Raw genomic sequence first — 23,070 nt, forward strand, 5'->3', positions numbered from 1 at the left:
AGTGTATAGTAATGCTCCACACCCTATTACATGCATACCAGTGTATAGTAATGCTCCACAACCTATCACATGCATACCAGTGTATAGTAATGCTCCACCCTCTATTACATGCATACCAGTGTATAGTAATGCTCCACCCCCTATTACATGCATACCAGTGTATAGTAATGCTCCACCCCCTATTACATGCATACCAGTGTATAGTAATGCTCCCCCCCTATCACATGCATACCAGTGTATAGTAATGCTCCACCCCCTATTACATGCATACCAGTGTAAAGTAATGCTCCACCCCCTATTACATGCATACCAGTGTAAAGTAATGCTCCACCCCCTATTACATGTATACCAGTGTATAGTAATGCTCCACCACCTATCACATGCATACCAGTGTATAGTAATGCTCTCCCCCTATCACATGCATACCAGTGTATAGTAATGCTCCCCCCCTATCACATGCATACCAGTGTATAGTAATGCTCCCCCCCTATCACATGCATACCAGTGTATAGTAATGCTCCCCCCCTATCACATGCATAACAGTGTATAGTAATGCTCCACCCCCTATCACATGCATACCAGTGTATAGTAATGCTCCCCCCCTATCACATGCATACCAGTGTATAGTAATGCTCCCCCCCTATCACATGCATACCAGTGTATAGTAATGCTCCCCCCCTATCACATGCATACCAGTGCATAGTAATGCTCCACCCCCTATTACATGCATACCAGTGTATAGTAATGCTCCACCCCTATTACATGCCTACCAGTGTATAGTAATGCTCCACCCCTATTACATGCCTACCAGTGTATAGTAATGCTCCCCCCCTATCACATGCATACCAGTGTATAGTAATGCTCCCCCCCTATCACATGCATACCAGTGTATAGTAATGCTCCCCCCTATCACATGCATACCAGTGTATAGTAATGCTCCCCCCCTCTCACATGCATACCAGTGCATAGTAATGCTCCACCCCCTATTACATGCATACCATTGTATAGTAATGCTCCCCCCCTATTACATGCATACCAGTGTATAGTAATGCTCCCCCCCTATCACATGCATACCAGTGTATAGTAATGCTCCCCCCCTATCACATGCATACCAGTGTATAGTAATGCCAGAGATATCTGCTGCTGTTGATTTTAATAGATATAGAGAACGATATTTTGTATTACTCTTTGGAAAAAAATTATGAGATAATGTATCATTATGGCACTAAAGATTAACACACTTTTTCAACCAATTGTGCACCTATATTACATGGTGCCGTATGGATGGTTATATGCCGCACCTAACCTATTGCCCGTTACTAATTTTTTTTGTCTTTAGATGTTTCCGGCTTCTATACGTTTGCTGATCACTGTATGTATTTTGTTATCTCCACTGTACAAATGTTATTATAATATATATTTACCTTTTCTTATCTTTACACCTGGGCAGAGAGGTCAGGTTCCCAGACACAAGGATTGACACACGTGTAACCAATATGCAAACTTTATTCTCACACAGGCAACTACCCCAAACTAGAACATCCACACCTCAATCGAGGAGCACTGAAATATTCTGTCACACAGGAAGGGTAATTGGGATAACTTATACTGTACCAGGAATCAGCGGGACTTTAATGAAGAATTTGTGTCATTAAAGAAGCATCATCTACAGTATTTTATGCTAATTTGAGAACTTTGTATAATAACGTGCAAATACTCTCTATAAGAACACCCCTTATTTAAGTTAGAGCATTTTGATATTGAATATTAATGATAAATACATCCTATTTCAAATACTAAACAACTGATTAGATGGTCAGCTATAATATACCATCTTAGTGCATATAAAGAGAATTCCTCTGGCCAGTATTAGTTGGTGCACATAGATCGGGGTATTCCCGGGTTTGATATTTCTACTGGTTATAGCTTAACTAAGGGAATTCTCCAATTCCGAAAATTGGCTTCAACTCTGAAGAAATTAGCAATTTGAGACTAGGACACGAGGATCTTGTGGAACTGTAGCTCCTCCAAATAACTTTAAAGAGAGAGTTCCTCCTCCGGGATTACAACTTATTCCCTACTACATATGATTCTCCACATATGGAACAAATTTGTACAATTAATAAATTCCTTTTCTCTCCTCTGTGGAATTTATGCAAAGTTGGTAGAAGATTGAATGGAGCTTAAAATTGTTTTTTGGGCTAGTCCTTCCAGGGTTTCTAGCACTGATGTGAGGGGAATTAATAGTCTCCAAACTCCTAAAAGGTCTTAAATAAACTAGATAATCCCACTGGCTGCGACTGTCACTTTAGAACATATCTACAGGGCTAGAAATGGAACAGATGATCTCTGCAGGGTTGTAACTGTGGCTTTAAGTAAGCTCTGGATGTTTGCAACTGATGATAGAGAAGGACAGTATATTCTATTACTCCAATAGGGCAATCTTGCTTTAGTAATTCATATCATGGACTGGAAGGTAGGTTCCCTAAAGGCCACCTCTGTGTGCTCCCCGTTCTGTGGAACATATGTATTAATTCTCTGGTTTTAGACCCAATTATAATAATTTCTTATAGCCAGTAATCTTGACGATAAGAAATTAACATTCACTAGAATGTACGAGGGTGGTTCACTTAGTAAGGTAACGAGACCTCTCATATGTGTAATGTTTTCTATTTCATACTAATTTCCCTCAAGGCCAGAGCAGATAGACCGCTGCTTCCCCTCACGGCCATTAAACTGCGCCTCATATCAGTCACACTGTCCCAACATCAGCTGTAAGGGGATGTAGTTAATTAACCGGCGGACTAAATGCTGCCGGTCTATATCCTGACACCAGAAGACCGGCAAGGGACAGAAGATAGGGGTCTATATTTTGATGCCTATCTTCATCCCAATGATGGATTGCCGAAGGATGCCGGACCGATCGAGGAGAGTCCGGCCGTCCCTAGTACTTAGCCGCGGTGGGGGGGGGCGTAGGCACCCCCCGGGGAGGGTTAGGCAAAGGGGGGGGTTAGGGTTAGGCATCGCTGGGGGGAGGTTAGGGTTAGGCACCCCCCGGGAGGGTTAGGTTTAGGGTGCAGGGGAGGGGGAGTTAGGTTTAGCCATCCCTGGGGGGGGGGGCCTTAGGGTAGGCACCCCTAAGGGAGGGTTAGGTGACTTACCTGCCGCTGTCGGGATTTCCTACTGTCGGTCTGACGCTGTTGGGATGCCGCGGGCATTTCAATCCCATTCTGCTGTAGGATGGTGGGGCTGGCGGAAACATGGTCATACATTGAGGTGCGTAGTGTGATTAGATTCCTGTGTCTAAAGGGCACATCAGAAGCTGAAATTCATAGCCTACTTGTCGAGGTGTACGATGATAACGTCTTTTCAGGGAAATAGTTTTGAGTTTGGTGCGCTGCCTTTGATAATGGCAGGACAGATGTTCAAGGTGAGCAGCAATTTGACCGGCCAAGCACCTGGGTAGAAGGTGAATCGCAACCGACGGTGAAGGGTCAGCATTACATCATGTCCTGGCTTCAAGTGCTCAACACTGATTTATTCTATGCCAGGATAGCTGCCTTGGTGTACCATTGGAGCAAATACTTAGACAAGTAGGGGACACTTATCTGTACCAAGTCCATACTATTGATTAAACGTATATGTATAGGTTGAATACCTTTATGCAATGAGAGGTCTTGTTACCGTATTTATTGAACAACTGTAATATAAAAAACAGGGACTAATGTGAGCATTTCACTTCACTCTCTCCCAGCAATTTGTGCGGAATGCAGACCATAGGCTGCAGCACCTGACACCATCTTTAGATGACGTTAGCTGCTGGGGCCAAGCTCCAGAATTCATTGCATTCCAGTGCTTGGTATTTATGACAGCTACGCAACCCCATAAAAACCTATGTGGGCTGCAGCTGCTGTCTGAAATAGAGGGACTCTGGCAGATAGAGATTACTACCGTCGACCCACCTACTTCATACATTTGGGGATACTTAATATTTGTAGCTATGCTGCAAGTTTTGCATGATAAATAGGCTCCTGTATGTGAGTACAATTCAGCTTGACAGCTCCAGCTTGAGTAGCTCGGTCCTCAGGGCACCAGCTTCTTCCATTGGCAGGGGTGACTCAACAGTGTCAGTCAGAAGAGAAAGGGAGGATCAGGTCTCTCCTCTGGCCACATCTCCTCCACCTTGCTATGCCTCTTATTCCGAGCAAGCCCTGGGAACCACTCTTACAGAGGAAATTCTCACTTTTCCTTCAGTGGTGCTCTCTCTCTGGACCTACATCACCTGATTGACAGGTAGAGGCATTTATGGGGTGGAGACTGCCTGCGTTCCCGGAAGTGTGTGCATGTCGCTCCCATTTTCCGGGAATGGCAAGGCCAGGACCTGTGTCCATGAACACAGATTCCTCACCACACAAACCAGCCAGCCTGAGTAAGCTGAGGCCACTGTCCAACATCTCAAATCTGGCTGATATCTGAGCACAGAGAGTAACTATGTCTGGGAGGTGGAGGAGGATACCCACAGGCTGAGCTAGGACAGGAATACAGAAGGTCTAATGGACACATGAATCTGGCTGATTCCGAGCACAGAGGGGAACTATGCCCGGGAGGTGGAGGAGGATCCCTACAGGCTGATCTAGGACAGGAGTACAGGAAGACTAATGGACACATGGATCTGGCTGATACCTGAGCACAGACGGGAACTATGCTCAGAGGTGGAGGAGGATCCCCACAGGCTGATCTAGGACAGGAGTACAGGAGGACTAATGGGCACATGGATCTGGCTGATACCTGAGCACAGACGGGAACTATGCTCAGAGGTGGAGGAGGATCCCCACAGGCTGTTCTAAGATGGAAATACAAAAGGATCAATAGACACATGAATATGACTGATACCTGAGCACAGAGATGAACTATGCCTGGGAGGTGGAGGAGTTTCCTCACAGGCTTATCTAGGACAGGAATACAGTAGGACTAGTGGACATATGAATCTGGTTGATATCGAAGTACAGAGGGGAACTATGCCTGGGAGGTGGAGAAGGATCCCCACAGGCTGATCTAGGACAGGAATACAGAAGGACTAATGGACACATGAATCTGACTGATACCTGAGCACAGAGGGGAACTATGCCTGGGAGGTGGAGGAGGATCCCCACATGCTGAGCTAGGACAGGAATACACAAGGACTAATGGACATTGGATCTGGTTGATATCTAAGTATTGAGGGGAACTATGTCCGGGAGATGGAGGAGGGTCCCCACAGGCTGATCTAGGACAGGAATACTGAAGGACTAATGGACACATGAATCTGGCTGATTCCTGAGCACAGAGGGAAACTATGCTCAGATGTGGAGGAGGATCCCCACAGGCTGATCTAGGACAGGAGAACAGGAGGACTAATGGGCACATGGATCTGGCTGATATCGGAGCACAGAGGGGAACTATGCCCGGGAGGTGGAAGAGGATCCCTACAGGCTGATCTAAGACAGGAGTACAGGAGGACTAATGGGCACATGGATCTGGCTGATACCCGAGCACAGAGGGGATCTATGCCTGGGAGGTGGAGGAGGATCCCCACAGGCTGAGCTAGGACAGGAATACACAAGGACTAATGGACACATGGATTTTGCTGATACCTGAGCATAGAGGGGAACTATGCTCAGAGGTGGAGGAGGATCCCCACAGGCTGATCTAGGACAGGAGTACAGGAGGACTAATGGGCACATGGATCTGGCAGATACCTGAGCACAGACGGGAACTATGCTCAGAGGTGGAGGAGGATCCCCACAGGCTGTTCTAAGATGGAAATTCAAAAGGATCAATAGACACATGAATATGACTGATACCTGAGCACAGAGATGAACTATGCCTGGGAGGTGGAGGAGTTTCCTCACAGGCTTATCTAGGACAGGAATACAGTAGGACTAGTGGACATATGAATCTGGTTGATATCGAAGTACAGATCATAGTACAGCTCATCCTGCACGTAGTATATGCTGCTTATATAGGGCTGGTGGAGGCTATGCATCTATAGACATATAGCTGATAACCTCCAGAGGTGGAGGAGGGTCCCCACAGGCTGATCTAGGACAGGAATACAGAAGGACTAATGGACACATGAATGTGGAGGATACTGTACCTGGGCTCTGATGAAAAGATGGTTTTGCTGAAATCTGCGGGAATCATATACAATTTCTGCCAAACTCAGGAGGGAAATCTTCTGCTGTTGTGTCTGACACCAGAGATATAAAGACCTAATGTCAGCATATAACACTGTACATGGCTATAGCACATTTCTTGCTCTTACACAGCTCTTATGATAGACAGTATTTATTAGTAAGCACTGAGTGTCTGTAGAATGTGTTGGTGAATGTAGAGGTCACCGATAGATACACTATATGTCAGTGTTACCACCTGTGTGGTCCAGGCTTTAGTCACGGATCCGCTGATTGTGAAGGTCACCGATGTCTGTATCCCCAGATCACTGATGTTACAGATGGTTCTGAGACAGGTCCCCACCGAACAGTTCTGAGGAATGAGATGTAAAGAGACAGACGGGGATTAGAGACTAGAGAGGGATCAGAGCATAATGCGGAGATTATAGAGACAGTTTATAGGAGTGACAGAGCACAAAGACTGTTCAGCAATGGTACAGAGAAAAGAGGCCTTTTTATCAAAGGCAGGGTCAGTAATAATAAGATATGAGGCTCATGGAGACATACTTATCAATACTACTTTGCTGCAAATACACCCAAAATACTGAAGAATGAATTATCTCTGGGATGTGAGGACGGACGGATCAGAGCACAGACAGTATTTCCTATATGTGCTGTGGACCATCTATTTTTTAATACAAAAGCAGAGATTTCTATGGGGGCTGCTAAAATATGAACCGTTCCAAGCTCCGGAGAGCATAGCTTTCAAGATCTTAGCCTTCGATAGCCAATGGTGTCTTTAGATGCAAAATCTTTTTGGGATCCCTCCCCGGTATTCTCCACTTGCGCAGTGGTCCATGTTGATGTCCGATCCAGGAAGCACCGTGATGGCTGGAGCGATGCATATACTTCATACTAACCACAGGGAGGTGCTCTTCTCCGAGCCGTGTCCTGGTGACTGTGACCTAGTTCTGGCCAAAACAGGTTCCTTATAGCCACGATTTGCAGCGATTGGGAATTTCTGAGTGCAGACTGCATCTAATAGTACATATGCCACATAAAGAGGCAATAATGGAGAAACACAGAGAGGAGAGAGCAGAGAAGCCCAGCATAGAGATACGTCTCATAAGGGTCACAGAGAGAGCAGAGAAGCCCAGCATAGAGATACATCTCATAAGGGTCACAGAGAGGAGAGAGCAGAGAAGCCCAGCATAGAGATACGTCTCATAAGTGTCACAGAGAGGAGAGAGCAGAGAAGCCCAGCATAGAGATACGTCTCATAAGAGTCACAGAGAGGAGAGAAGCCCAGCATAGAGATACATCTCATAAGTGTCACAGAGAGGAGAGAGCAGAGAAGCCCAGCATAGAGATACATCTCATAAGGGTCACAGAGAGGAGAGAGGAGAGAAGCCCAGCATAGAGATACGTCTCATAAGGGTCACAGAGAGGAGAGAAGCCCAGCATAGAGATACATCTCATAAGGGTCACAGAGAGGAGAGAGCAGAGAAGCCCAGCATAGAGATACGTCTCATAAGGGTCACAGAGAGGAGAGAGCAGAGAAGCCCAGCATAGAGGTACATCTCATAAGGGTCACAGAGAGGAGAGAGCAGAGAAGCCCAGCATAGAGATACATCTCATAAGGGTCACAGAGAGAGAGCAGAGAAGCCCAGCATAGAGATACGTCTCATAAGTGTCACAGAGAGAGCAGAGAAGCCCAGCATAGAGATACATCTCATAAGGGTCACAGAGAGAGAGCAGAGAAGCCCAGCATAGAGATACATCTCATAAGGGTCACAGAGAGGAGAGAGCAGAGAAGCCCAGCATAGAGATACGTCTCATAAGTGTCACAGAGAGGAGAGAGCAGAGAAGCCCAGCATAGAGATACGTCTCATAAGTGTCACAGAGAGGAGAGAGCAGAGAAGCCCAGCATAGAGATACGTCTCATAAGGGTCACAGAGAGAGCAGAGAAGCCCAGCATAGAGATACGTCTCATAAGGGTCACAGAGAGAGCAGAGAAGCCCAGCATAGAGATACATCTCATAAGGGTTACAGAGAGGAGAGAGCAGAGAAGCCCAGCATAGAGAAACGTCTCATAAGTGTCACAGTAAGGAGAGAGCAGAGAAGCCCAGCATAGAGATACGTCTCATAAGGGTCACAGAGAGGAGAGAAGCCCAGCATAGAGATACATCTCATAAGGGTCACAGAGAGGAGAGAGCAGAGAAGCCCAGCATAGAGATACATCTCATAAGGGTCACAGAGAGGAGAAAGCAGAGAAGCCCAGCATAGAGATACATCTCATAAGTGTCACAGAGAGGAGAGAGCAGAGAAGCCCAGCATAGAGATACGTCTCATAAGGGTCACAGAGAGGAGAGAGCAGAGAAGCCCAGCACAGAGATACGTCTCATAAGGTTCACAGAGAGAGCAGAGAAGCCCAGCATAGAGATACATCTCATAAGGGTCACAGAGAGGAGAGAGCAGAGAAGCCCAGCACAGAGATACGTCTCATAAGGGTCACAGAGAGAGCAGAGAAGCCCAGCATAGAGATACATCTCATAAGGGTCACAGAGAGGAGAGAGCAGAGAAGCCCAGCATAGAGATACGTCTCATAAGTGTCACAGAGAGGAGAGAGCAGAGAAGCCCAGCATAGAGATACGTCTCATAAGAGTCACAGAGAGGAGAGAAGCCCAGCATAGAGATACATCTCATAAGTGTCACAGAGAGGAGAGAGCAGAGAAGCCCAGCATAGAGATACGTCTCATAAGTGTCACAGAGAGGAGAGAGCAGAGAAGCCCAGCATAGAGATACGTCTCATAAGAGTCACAGAGAGGAGAGAAGCCCAGCATAGAGATACATCTCATAAGTGTCACAGAGAGGAGAGAGCAGAGAAGCCCAGCATAGAGATACGTCTCATAAGTGTCACAGAGAGGAGAGAGCAGAGAAGCCCAGCATAGGGATACATCTCATAAGGATCACAGAGAGGAGAGAGCAGAGAAGCCCAGCATAGAGATACATCTCATAAGGGTCACAGAGAGGAGAGAGCAGAGAAGCCCAGCATAGAGATACGTCTCATAAGGGTCACAGAGAGGAGAGAGCAGAGAAGCCCAGCATAGAGATACGTCTCATAAGTGTCACAGAGAGGAGAGAGCAGAGAAGCCCAGCATAGAGATACGTCTCATAAGTGTCACAGAGAGGAGAGAGCAGAGAAGCCCAGCATAGAGATACGTCTCATAAGTGTCACAGAGAGGAGAGAGCAGAGAAGCCCAGCATACAGATACGTCTCATAAGGGTCACAGAGAGGAGAGAGCAGAGAAGCCCAGCATAGAGATACATCTCATAAGGGTCACAGAGAGGAGAGAGCAGAGAAGCCCAGCATAGAGATACGTCTCATAAGTGTCACAGAGAGGAGAGAGCAGAGAAGCCCAGCATAGAGATACGTCTCATAAGGTTCACAGAGAGAGCAGAGAAGCCCAGCATAGAGATACGTCTCATAAGTGTCACAGAGAGGAGAGAGCAGAGAAACCCAGCATAGAGATACGTCTCATAAGTGTCACAGAGAGGAGAGAGCAGAGAAACCCAGCATAGAGATACGTCTCATAAGGGTCACAGAGAGGAGAGAGCAGAGAAGCCCAGCATACAGATACGTCTCATAAGGGTCACAGAGAGGAGAGAGCAGAGAAGCCCAGCATAGAGATACATCTCATAAGGGTCACAGAGAGGAGAGAGCAGAGAAGCCCAGCATAGAGATACATCTCATAAGGGTCACAGAGAGGACAGAGCAGAGAAGCCCAGCATAGAGATACGTCTCATAAGTGTCACAGAGAGGAGAGAGCAGAGAAGCCCAGCATACAGATACGTCTCATAAGGTTCACAGAGAGAGCAGAGAAGCCCAGCATAGAGATACGTCTCATAAGTGTCACAGAGAGGAGAGAGCAGAGAAACCCAGCATAGAGATACGTCTCATAAGGGTCACAGAGAGGAGAGAGCAGAGAAGCCCAGCATGGGGATGGTTAGGGTAAGGCTACAGGAGGGGATGGTTAGGGTTAGGCTACAGGAGGGGATGTTAGGGTTAGGCTACAGGAGGGGATGTTAGGGTTTGTTAAATCATCTCAGGCCACTGTTCCCACAGAGATCCACAATGATGGCGATAAGAGTGGGGCTACAGGAGAAATCCGTGGTATCACCATGGTTTACCTCCTGGTTATTTGTGAGAAGCTGAGGTAAGCCCTCCATCAAAAATGCAGGATAAAGGTGATAGCTCACTCAGCTTTCCAAAATTAGCATCCTGCAGGACCCGCTTCTACCAGCTGGCTGTGTGCTGCAGCCAATAGGAGCTGGTCGTGCGCACTGCAGCCAATAGGAGCTGGTTATGAGCACTGCAGCCAATAGGAGCTGGTTATGAGCACTGCAGCCTATAGGAGCTGGCTGTGTGCTGCAGCCTATAGGAGCTGGCTGTGTGCTGCAGCCAATAGGAGCTGGTTATGAGCACTGCAGCCAATAGGAGCTGGTTATGAGCACTGCAGCCTATAGGAGCTGGCTGTGTGCTGCAGCCTACAGGAGCTGGCTGTGCGCTGCAGCCAATAGGAGCTGGCTGTGCGCTGCAGCCAATAGGAGCTGGCTGTGCGCTGCAGCCAATAGGAGCTGGCTGTGCGCTGCAGCCAATAGGAGCTGGCTGTGCGCTGCAGCCAATAGGAGCTGGCTGTGCGCTGCAGCCAATAGGAGCTGGCTGTGCGCTGCAGCCAATAGGAGCTGGCTGTGCGCTGCAGCCAATAGGAGCTGGCTGTGCGCTGCAGCCAATAGGAGCTGGCTGTGCGCTGCAGCCAATAGGAGCTGGCTGTGTGCTGCAGCCAATAGGAGCTGGCTGTGCGCTGCAGCCAATAGGAGCTGGCTGTGTGCTGCAGCCAATAGGAGCTGGCTGTGTGCTGCAGCCAATAGGAGCTGGCTGTGTGCTGCAGCCAATAGGAGCTGGCTGTGTGCTGCAGCCAATAGGAGCTGGCTGTGTGCTGCAGCCAATAGGAGCTGGCTGTGTGCTGCAGCCAATAGGAGCTGGCTGTGTGCTGCAGCCAATAGAAGCTGGCTGTGTGCTGCAGCCAATAGGAGCTGGCTGTGTGCTGCAGCCAATAGGAGCTGGCTGTGTGCTGCAGCCAATAGGAGCTGGCTGCGTGCTGCAGCCAATAGCGAGTCATGCCCTGCCCATCTTCCCACATATTTTTGGTCTCAGGGCGATCACAGTATATAGACCTCTAGGTCTTCAGTTAGTTGCAGAGGAGGTTTTCCACTGCTAATCCTTGAAGATTGTAAGCTCTTCAGGTGAGGATGAATGACCTGAAAACAGATTCTGAAGCTTACCAGAATTGGATTGGTTTTCAAGAGCTCCTGGTAATTTCCTGCTCCTGCTGTCTCACCCATCGTGGTGCACGTAGTAATCTGCGGCTACAAAGGGAGGAGGATGAACACAGGCATTAAATACGCAACAAATCAGATATTTTCTAAGAGACAACCTAATACAAGACAGCTGCGATAACATGGCAGCCTGCGGCAGAGGGCATCATCTAGCATTAAATATATACCCTTCACTTACCGTATTTCAGACATTTTGTCCAGCTCAGAAATGCACAAGCCAGAATATTGCATTTTGTGTCAGATTTCTTTTACAATTTTCCGCTGAGTTGCGAATGAATGAACTACAATAAAACTGGGCTAAAAGCCGCCATCTTTACACGCACACTGCCAAGAGTCACCATCCATTCTCTCTTTAACGGAAGACATCAGATGTAATCAGCTCCGCAATAAAAAATGGCTGAAAGCACGCTGGAAATAAATAGGAGCAACAAAGGTGCATCTGGGCCACAATAAAGCTGCAATCAGACTAATCAGGATTGTACCATTCAGCCAATAAAGAAGGCAGAAAAAGAAAAGCCGTGTTATATACTCTAGTAGAGGGGGGGGGGGGATCGTCCAATCAGGAGCTGTCTTTTACCTTCAAGATAAAATACAGCCAAGCAGGAGCTGGGAGCCCTAATTTTCTAAAGGGCTATTAATTAGATGGACAACCTTTTTTTTAACTGTATGGTGCCCATTTATCAATGTCAAATAGCGCCTGAAAGCACATTGCAGTATGCGATCATACCGCCCAGATGTATTATATAGCACAAAAACACACAAGGACACAGAGCAACGAGAGGAGCCCGTCCCTGCGATGTGCACCCAGTGAAGAGACTGCATCAGCCGGATATCCTGTGCATGCGCGGTGTACTGACCACACCTGCGCCGTCTACTGACCACACCTGCGCCATCTACTGACCACACCTGAGCGGCCTACTGACCACACCTGAGCGGCCTACTGACCACACCTGAGCGGCCTACTGACCACACCTGCGCGGCATCAATTCCTGCAGAGGGTTTCCTTAGGAACACTCTCATGGTTAATGTTACTATATGTATCCAATAGGCTACAGTGGCTGCGCCATTTTCAGCTGATGTAAGCTGCGGGGGGAATCTCCAGAAACCTTCACATTAAAGAGCTTGGTAAATCCAATTGCATCGCACCCCCTATAAACACCTATGGGGGCTGTGGTTGCTGTCGGTACAGCAGCAGATATCGGAGAACCCCGCTGCCGTCTCCTTCATAGATTAAGGTGATGCTAAATATTTGCGGGTATCCCCATAATACTGTGTTTTCGGGGAATATGCCCCAAATATTTCATGAAACATAGGCCCCAATGTATTCTGGGTGCTCTTCAAAGCAATGTATGGTCAGGGAATCTGTGTAGTAATCATTAGACCACCTTGGATGGAATCGCTGAACCGCACACAAGCGCCTTTACAATTACGTTCGGCTAAAATTTAAATATTGGTGGATGCGTCTGAAGTAAAGAGACGCTCGCTGCCAGCATCTGTGATCATCTGAGGTTTGTGCGGCACCGGCCAGCTTAGTGAGCCTCAGCTTACGCACGCTGGCAGGCTTTCAGGGCCAGGGTCTGCGTCCATGGACACAGACCCTGACCTAGTCTTTCCCAGGAAATGGGGACAACACCCCCGTATCTGGGAACATAGACCTTCCCCACTCTGCACCGCAAACGACTTTACCTATCAATCAGGCAAAGGCATAGGGGGACTGCTTGTGATATTGAAGGACCCATTCTGCAAATGTAATAGAGGTTGCTGGGGGAGACACCAGGTACAGATAGGAGGTATCAGAGATATGTGGGTGTGGTAATGAGTGATAGATGCTGCCAGATACATGACATAGGTGATACTGCTGGGACTAGTAGTGGGTGCTGGGGGAGACAGCAGGTACAGGTAGGAGGTATCAGAGATATGTGGGTGTGGTAATGAGCGATAGATGCTGCCAGATACATGACATAGGTGATACTGCTGGGACTAGTAGTGGGAGCTGGGGGAGGCAGCAGGTAGAGGTAGGAGGTATCAGAGACATGTGGGCAGGGGCTGGCTGGCAACTTTTAGAATGGGGGCAAATGTATGCAGGCGCCCCTGGCAGAGGAGTAGCGTGTAGCCAGGGTGCCCAAAGAACGTGCGGGCTACGGCGCCCCCCCCTCAAGTGTTCCAGGGAGGAGGCGTGTCCATATGGGATTAATGTAAAGTAAAAATAGAGATTAGGGTCAGCCCCGTCGTGGTGCCCATTTGCAGTGCCCCCCTGTGCCCCAGGAGAGGACCCCCTTATGCAGGCCTCCATTAGTGCCCCCAGTAGTGATCCCTCCTATGCAGTGCCCCTTATACAGTGCCCCCAGTAGTGGTCCGCCCTGTGCAGTGCCCCTTGTGCCCCCAGTAGTAAGCCCCTTATATAGTGCCCCCAGTAGTGGTACCCCCTATGCAGTGCTCCTTATATAGTGCCCCCAGTAGCAGTCCACACTCCATGCAGTGCCCCCAATTGTGGTAACCCTTATGCAGTGCCCCTTAAATAGTGGTCCCAGTTGTAGTCCCCCTATGCAGTACCCCCAGTATTGCCCTTTTTATAGAGCCCCCAGCAGCGGTCTCAATGCAGTGCCCCCAGTGGTTGTCCCCTCCCCCCTATGTAGTGCCCCTAGTAGTTGTCCCCTCCCCTTGTAGTGCCCATAATAGTAGTAGTGCCCCAGTAGTAGTCCTCCCTTGTAGTATTAGTCCCCCCCTTGTAGTGCCCCCAGTAGTAGTCCCCCCCTTGACATGCCCCCAGTTATAATCCCCAGTAGTGGTCCCCACTTGTAGTGCCCCCCCTGTAGTGCCCCCAGTAGTGGTCCCTCACTCTTGTAGTGCCCCCAGTAGTTGTCCCTCCCTCTTGTAGTGCCCCCAGTAGTGGTACCCCCTTTGTATTGCCCCCAGTAGTAGTAGTCTCCCCCTTGTATTGCCCCCATTAGTAGTAGTCCCTCCCTTGCAGTGCCTCCAGTAGTGGTTGCCCCCTTGTGGTGCCCCCAGTAGTGGTCTCCCCCTTGTAGTGCCCCCAGTAGTGGTTGCCCCCTTGTGGTGCCCCCAGTAGTGGTCTCCTCCTTGTAGTGCCAGCCCCCCCCCCCCTGTAGACACACGTAGTAAAAAAAAAAAAAAAAAAACACTTACCTGAATCCCCGCTCCCGCCATCACCATCTGCTCCTCCCTGATCAAAACAAATACACAGCTGCCGGAGCCGGCGGCTGTGTGTTTGTCACTTGTGTAGCGCTGACCAAACTCCGTCCGGTCAGCGCTACACACGCGGTGCAGTCTGTGTCACAGTGACACAGACTGCCCGCGGCCCGCATGACGCTGCAGCCCTGGGGGCACATGGCGCCCTGCCCCCCGGCCAACCCCATCACTGCATGTGGGTGTGGTAATGAGCGATAGATGAAGGTGACACCAGATATAAGGACATGTACTGTAGATACTGCACTAGATACCTGTGAGCTGGTGATATTTGTCCCCTCCCAGACAGGAGAGTCCCCCAGTCTAATCGGGACCAGGAATATGACGGAGAGAGGCAGCCGGCGATCCCCCAGATTATTGACCTGTGGATGGGAAAGTAATATGGAAAGTCTGACATAGAAATGTGTGTTTATAGTAGGGATGTGCAGGCTCGGATAGGTTCGAGTTTGCACGTGGAGTTCGGATTTTTCCCTCCAAAAAAACGGAACTCAGAAAGAGGCAAAACGTCATCTTACATGGACGAACATCATCATTCCAGGACTTTTGTCCAGGAATGATGATGTTCGTCCATGTAAGATGACGTTTTGCCTCTTTCTGAGTTCCGTTTTTTTGGAGGGAAAAATCCGAACTCCACGTGCAAACTCGAACCTATCCGAGCCTGCACATCCCTAGTTTATAGTTGTTAATACAAGAGCAATGAAATGCAGCGTCCAGTCCAATCCGTAGGTCTAAGAGTATACATATTATATATATTTATGTTCTGGCCCTCATCTGTCCATTGTAGGTGCAGCATTTGGCAGTGGACAGGGGTCAGCATGGGCACTGTGACTGGTCTGCGGCTATAAGCTGCGATGCTCTGCGTGTTCTATCACAGCCAGTATTAGCCTTGTCAGCAGTTTGTGCTACAGCAGCTCCTCTGTGGGATAGGACCAGACAGGCTAGCCCTCTCCATGTGCATTAATGAGCCTTGGCCGCCCATAACCCTATTGCCAGTACACTTGCTGTCCTTCCTTAGACCACTTATGGTAGGTACTCGTACTAACTACAGCCTATCAGGAACACCCCATAAGACCAGCTATTTGGGAGATTCTCTCACCCGGTCGTCACAATTTGGCCCTTGTCACAATCACTCAGATCCTTACACGTGTTCACTTTTCCTACTTCCAACACATCAACTTCCAGAACGGATTGGTCACTTGCTGTCTAATATATCCCATTCTTTGATAGGTGCCATTGTAACAAACTAATGTTATTCACTTTACATGTCAGAGGTATTAATGTTAAAACTCATCCCTCCCCATACCCCTGCATGTATGTCTCTCCTCCCTCTTCCCTGCATGTACGTCTCTCCTCACTATTCCCTGCCCGTACCCCTGCACGTATGTCTCTCCTCACTATTCCCTGCCCGTATGTCTCTCCTCACTATTCCCTGCCCGTACGTCTCTCCTCCCTCTTCCCCGCCCGTACCCCTGCACGTACGTCTCTCCTCCCTCTTCCCTCCCCGTACCCCTGCGTGTACGTCTCTCCTCCCTCTTCCCCGCCCGTACCCCTGCGTGTACGTCTCTCCTCCCTCTTCCCCGCCCGTACGTCTCTCCTCCCTCTTCCCCGTCCGTACCCCTGCGTGTATGTCTCTCCTCCCTCTTCCCCGCCCGTACCCCTGCGTGTAGGTCTCTCCTCCCTCTTCCCCGCCCATACCCCTGCGTGTATGTCTCTCCTCCCTCTTCCCCGCCCGTACCCCTGCGTGTAGGTCTCTCCTCCCTCTTCCCTGAATGTAATTTGTTTCCTTGAATATGACACAAAAACACTGGTGTATCACCTGCTTCTGCTGGAATTAATCTGAACTTACTGATTCTCCACTGACCCTAAAATATGCACATAGTACACATATATCCATTCATTTTACAAGTATGTGTTTACCTTGAACACAGATACATAGCTCCCAACATGACTGATTCCAGGAGAGACAAAATGCTCTGCTCATGGAATTCCCTCCAAATGTATGATTGCCGTCACCTGTGTTGAATTAGTGAATATATAACAAAGTTGTCTCACCACAGGGGATGGCAATCATACATTAAAGCTGGCCACACACTAGACCAACTTGCATCCAACCAGCCAACTAGTTGCATGGTTGGAATGAGAATCTGGTAATGTATGGGAGTAACTGATGATCAGCAATTTGCTCCTAAATGCCAGAAAACAGTTGAAAATGGTCATCAGACAAGTTTGTTAAATGTTTGATCTAAACAATTTGTTCAACAACAGTTTTTGTCCATTTTCCAGCGTTTGGGAGCAAATTGCTGATTGTCATTTGCTTTCATCCCTTACCAGATTTTCATTCCAACCAATCAACTAGTTGGCTGGTTGGACAGATAATCTTTAGATGTGTGGTCAGCTTAAGAGGGAAGTCAGGGAGCAGAGCATTTTGTTCCTTTTGAAATCAGTCATGTTAGGAGGTATGTACATGCTTTTACCTTGGACTTGCTAATTCTTACCTTGTACACATGTTATTACCTTGTACACATGTTATTACCTTGTACACATGTTATTACCTTGTACACATATTATTACCTTGTACACATGTTGCACGCTGGAGTCACTGGAGGAATAGTTGTGATATTTGCTGGATTCCTCTAGACTGTAACAAGTACAAATAGTGGGTGCATTGTATATGTCATAGCGCTCTAATACAGAGAGAGGACAGTCTTATTCCATGTGTCTCATCACTTCTGTATATTATTATCCTTTATATGGCTCCTTAAAGGTTCCGCAGCACTTTACAAAGTACATAAACAAATAAGTGAATAAGAAACCAGTGACTTACAGTACAATACAATGCAGGATAAGGACCTGGTTTATACACATTGCTGCATTAATTATCATAACTCTCAAAATAAGCAGCAGGGCATAGGCAGCCAAGTTTTTGGTGCCCTTGTGGGGAGTGTGGAGTAGATGAAAGTATAAGTAAGGAGAAGTACACGGGGGAAGAGGACCCTGATCATTAGAGCTTACATTCTATATGGGAGGGACAGACTAACAGGTATGACACAGATGTGGTAGTCAGGGAGGAAGGAGCAAGAAGCAGCGGGTTACAATGAGAGCTGGAAGGCTGTGATGAAGTAGGGAGTCTTGAGAGCCCGTTTGAAGATTTGTGCAGAGTCTGATAGGGAGAGGGGGAGACTTGCAGAGGTAGGGAGCAGAGCGGGCAAAATCTTGGAGGCGGGAGTAGGAAGAGGAAATCAGTTGGCAGGACAGGCGACGGGCATTAGTTGAGTGAAGTGGGTGGGAGTGTGAAGGAAAATAAGGTCAGAGATGTAAATGGGAGAGGAATAGGTGAGCGCACTGTAAGCGGGAAGCTTCATTTGGGTTCTGAAGGGGAAGGGGAGTCAGATGTAGGGCTTGTAGGAGAGGGGAGGCAGATGTAGGGCTTGTAGGAGAGGGGAGGGCAGATGTAGGGCCTGTAGGAGAGGGGAAGCAGATGTAGGAGAGGGGAGACAGATGTAGGGCTTGTAGGAGAGGGGAGGCAGATGTAGGGCTTGTAGGAGAGGGGAGGCAGATGTAGGGCTTGTAGGAGAGGGGAGGCAGATGTAGGGCTTGTAGGAGAGGGGAGGCAGATGTAGGGCTTGTAGGAGAGGGGAGGCAGATGTAGGGCTTGTAGGAGAGGGGAGGCAGATGTAGGGCTTGTAGGAGAGGGGAGGCAGATGTAGGGCTTGTAGGAGAGGGGGGGCAGATGTAGTGCTTGTAGGAGAGGGGAGGCAGATGTAGGCCTTGTAGGAGAGGGGAGGCAGATGTAGGGCTTGTAGGAGAAGGGAGACAGATGTAGAACGTTTGGAGGGGAAGATGAGCCGAGCAGCAGCATTGAGCACAGATTGGAGAGGAGAGAGATGGGAGCTGGGGAGGCCAGATAGGAGGAGGTTACAGCAGTTCAATCTGGAGATGACGTGTGAGTGGATGAGGGTCTCATTAGCATGCTGGGTGAGAAAGGGTCTGATCCTAGAAATATTTTTGTGATGGAAACAGAAGGACTGTGAGAGGTGCTGGATATGTGGTATGAAGGAGAGGGAGGAGTCCAGGATGACTCCAAGACAGTGCACTTTGGGACTAGATGAGATGGTTGTGCCGTCAATTGATAAAGAAATGGTGGGAAATTAGGTTATACTGGAGGGTGGGAAGATGATCAGCTCAGTCTTAGACATTTTAAGTTTAATAAAGTGCTGGGATATCCAGGAAGAGATGGCCGGGAAAGACAGTTGCAGCCCTTTTCCAGTCCTTTCATTGTCTTCCTGAACCATTCAGAACCAAGTTGCCTACAAAGCTCTGAACAACTGTTCTTCCTACATCTCCAGCCTCCTTCCCATACACTTCCTCCCACCCACTTCACACTTCCATTGACTGCTGCCTTACCTCCTCCCTGATCACCGCTTCCCACTCCCATCTCCAGCCTCCTTCCCATACACTTCCTCCCACCCACTTCATACTTCCAATGACTGCTGCCTCACCTCCTCCCTGATCACCGCTTCCCACTCCCATCTCCAGCCTCCTTCCCATACACTTCCTCCCACCCACTTCATGCTTCCAATGACTGCTGCCTCACCTCCTCCCTGACCACCGCTTCCCACTCCCATCTCCAACCTCCTTTCCATACACTTCCTCCACCCACTTCACACTTCCAATGACTGCTGCCTCACCTCCTCCCTGATCACCGCTTCCCACTCCCCCATCTCCAGCCTCCTTCCCATACACTTCCTCCCACCCACTTCACACTTCCATTGACTGCTGCCTCACCTCCTCCCTGATCACCGCTTCCCACTCCCATCTCCAGCCTCCTTTCCATACACTTCCTCCCACCCACTTCATGCTTCCAATGACTGCTGCCTCACCTCCTCCCTGATCACCGCTTCCCACTCCCATCTTCAGGATTTATGCTATGCTGCTCCCATCTCCTTGAATGCCCTCAAATGCCCAAATAGACTTGCGCCCAGCCTCCGAGCCTTTCAGCATGTCACTATGATTAATCTCTATATTCAAACATACTTATCCTCCTATTCATTCTCCCACCTCTGATGTCCCCAGTCTTTGCACATCTCCTTCTTGCATCCACCCATATTCCCCCTTGAGCAAGGCCCTCTCCCCTTTTGTTTTCTCTGTGTAATTATGTAATTTGTGGCTTCTGTCTCAGGTCTCATTAGTTCTGTCTCTTATACCCCTTTTACACCGGAGCTAATACCCGGGTTATTGCAGGGTTAACCCGGGCAGCTCCTTGGTGTAAAAGGGGTGAGGGTTGGATCGCCGGGTCGTGTGACCCGGCAATACAACCCAGGTAAATAGCAGGGTTTAACATGGGCATAGCCCGTGAAACCCTGCTGTGTGTATGGCGCACTCCGGTCTTGATGACCTGCAGTGCGCCGCAAGCCGGCCAATTGATCCGGCTTCAGTGGCGCTTGGAGATGACGTCGTCTCCAAGCGTCCACTTTCACGCCAGGAAAGCCGGGTCTATGCAGACCCGACTGTGGTATCCCGAGTTGGCGTCAGCTAAATTCCGGGTCTGATCCAGATAGGAACCCTGTTCCAACTCCAGGTCAGACCCGGAATTTTGGTGGAAAAGGGGTATTAGATTGGCAGACATTAATATGTCGGAATCAAACTGCTTGGGATAACTATAAAAAGCCACCAATACTAGTGCAAAACCTGAGAATCCCAGTCAGATAATTATGGATCTTCCCCGCCATGCCCCAATCACTGGACATTTTGTGCTTGTCCACTTTAGAACGTTATCTTGTCACGCAGCGCTGGGGCCAACAGCCAGAACCCATCAGGAGTGGTCACCTTCTAACCTTACTGTCTCTGTCATAAATCAGCAATCTGAGGCAATGACTATAGACCCCATACATCAGCAATCTGAGCCAATGACTATAGGCCCCCATACATCAGCAATTTGAGCCAATGACTATAGGCCCCTCATACATTAGCAATCTGAGGCAATGACTATAGGCCCCCATACATCAGCAATCTGAGGCAATGACTATAGGCCCCCATACATCAGCAATCAGAGGCAATGGCTATAGGCCCCCATACATCAGCAATCAGAGGCAATGACTATAGGCCCCCATACATCAGCAATCTGAGGCAATGACTATAGGCCCCCATACATCAGCAATCTGAGGCAATGACTATAGGCCCCCCCATATATCAGCAATCTGAGGCAATGACTATAGGCCCCCATACATCATCAATCTGAGGCAATGACTATAGGCCCCCATACATCATCAATCTGAGGCAATGACTATAGGCCCCGATACATCATCAATCTGAGGCAATGACTATAGGATCCCATACATCAGCAATCTGAGGCAATGACTATAGGCCTCATACATCAGCAATCTGAGGCAATGACTATAGCCCCCATACATCAGAATCAGAGGCAATGACTATAGGCCCCAATACATCAGCAATCTGAGGCAATGACTATAGGCCCCAATACATCAGCAATCTGAGGCAATGACTATAGGCCCCAATACATCAGCAATCTGAGGCAATGACTATAGGCCCCCATACATCAGCAATCTGAGGCAATGACTATAGGCCCCAATACATCAGCAATCTGAGGCAATGACTATAGGCCCCCATACATCAGCAATCTGAGGCAATGACTATAGGCCCCCATACATCAGCAATCTGAGGCAATGACTATAGGCCCCCATACATCAGCAATCTGAGGCAATGACTATAGGCCCCCATACATCAGCAATCTGAGGCAATGACTATAGGCCCCCATACATCAGCAATCTGAGGCAATGACTATAGGTCCCCATACATCAGCAATCTGAGGCAATGACTATAGGCCCCCATACATCAGCAATCTGAGGCAATGACTATAGGCCCCCCTACATCAGCAATCTGAGGCAATGACTATAGGCCCCCATACATCAGCAATCTGAGGCAATGACTATAGGCCCCCGTACATCAGCAATCTGAGGCAATGACTATAGGCCCCATACATCAGCAATCTGAGGCAATGACTATAGGCCTCATACATCAGCATTCTGAGGGAATGACTATAGGCCCCCATACATCAGCAATCTGAGGCAATGACTATAGGCCCCCACACATCAGCAATCTGAGGCAATAACTATAGGCCCCCATACATCAGCAATCTGAGGCAATAACTATAGGCCCCCATACATCAGCAATCTGAGGCAATGACTATAGGCCCCCCTAAATCAGCAATCTGAGGCAATGACTATAGGCCCCCCTACATCAGCAATCTGAGGCAATGACTATAGGCCCCCCTACATCAGCAATCTGAGGCAATGACTATAGGCCCCATACATCAGCAATCTGAGGCAATGACTATAGGCCTCATACATCAGCAATCTGAGGCAATGACTATAGGCCCCATACATCAGCAATCTGAGGCAATGACTATAGGCCCACATACATCAGCAATCTGAGGCAATGACTATAGGCCCCCATACATCAGCAATCTGAGGCAATGACTATAGGCCCCCATACATCAGCAATCTGAGGCAATGACTATAGGCCCCCATACATCAGCAATCTGAAAACCACAATTGAATAATTTGAAGATTTGTTTCCCGAAGTTAGGATTTCCTAATCTAGCAATCTGCGCCCATACATTACATTACAGATCTTATTCAGTGATTCGCAGAACATTTTCAGCAAAGAAAGTGCTGCCAATCTTGAAAGGCTCCATCATTTTACTAGTAACGGTCTGCAGATCTGCTGATCATCTCCATACACTAACAATCTACAGCCCCAATCCATCTGTGACAGCCAACATTTTGGACAACCTGATTTAATAATCCCAATCACTTTTGGTTGAAATCTGCGATCTGTGAACCCCGTACACTGCCGATTTTTATACATAAAATGCAAATTGCCCCAATCGATTGCTGATGTATGGGGACCTTTAGTCTCGAATGACATAAGTGTGTCTTCTGACTCTCTCACTCACCTGCTGATGGTCACATAGATTGCGTACAGCACCCTTATTTGAGATGAAGACCTCATTAGATCACTCATAACCCCCTGATTATCACTATGGGAAGAAAAAAATAATTATCACACTTTTATCAATTCAAAAATACCCTTATCCTGCGCCAATATTAGACTAATGGCTGCTCCCCGCAATGGGTCTCCTGTTAGCAAGATCTAAAAAAACATAGCCAAAAAATAATCTGAGACGGCGCACAAAACTCAGAGGGGGGAGTGTCGCCTTTTATTGCTGCAATAAGTGATAAAAATGAATATCTATTAAGAGTTAAAATTATTTATTCCAATATGGATTAAT

At 48.3% G+C, this 23,070-nt stretch overlaps 1 protein-coding gene across 1 annotated transcript in view; it reads right to left on the minus strand.

The window, feature by feature from the left end:
* Positions 1–23,070, minus strand: part of LOC148525140 (integrin alpha-M-like) — a 130,014-nt gene that overhangs the window by 12,285 nt on the left and 94,659 nt on the right. The window contains exons 19-24 of the mRNA XM_088471174.1: positions 22,735–22,818; positions 17,331–17,397; positions 15,014–15,121; positions 11,499–11,582; positions 6,412–6,525; positions 6,137–6,229 (exon numbers count right to left, since the gene is read on the minus strand). Of these exons, the coding sequence (XP_088327300.1) occupies positions 6,137–6,229; positions 6,412–6,525; positions 11,499–11,582; positions 15,014–15,121; positions 17,331–17,397; positions 22,735–22,818 (550 nt within the window). The remainder of the gene's footprint in view (positions 1–6,136; positions 6,230–6,411; positions 6,526–11,498; positions 11,583–15,013; positions 15,122–17,330; positions 17,398–22,734; positions 22,819–23,070) is intronic.

Source organism: Taudactylus pleione, unplaced genomic scaffold, assembly GCF_031769625.1.
Source record: "Taudactylus pleione unplaced genomic scaffold, aTauple2 ptg000112l, whole genome shotgun sequence".
Taxonomy (NCBI): Eukaryota; Metazoa; Chordata; class Amphibia; order Anura; family Myobatrachidae; genus Taudactylus; species Taudactylus pleione.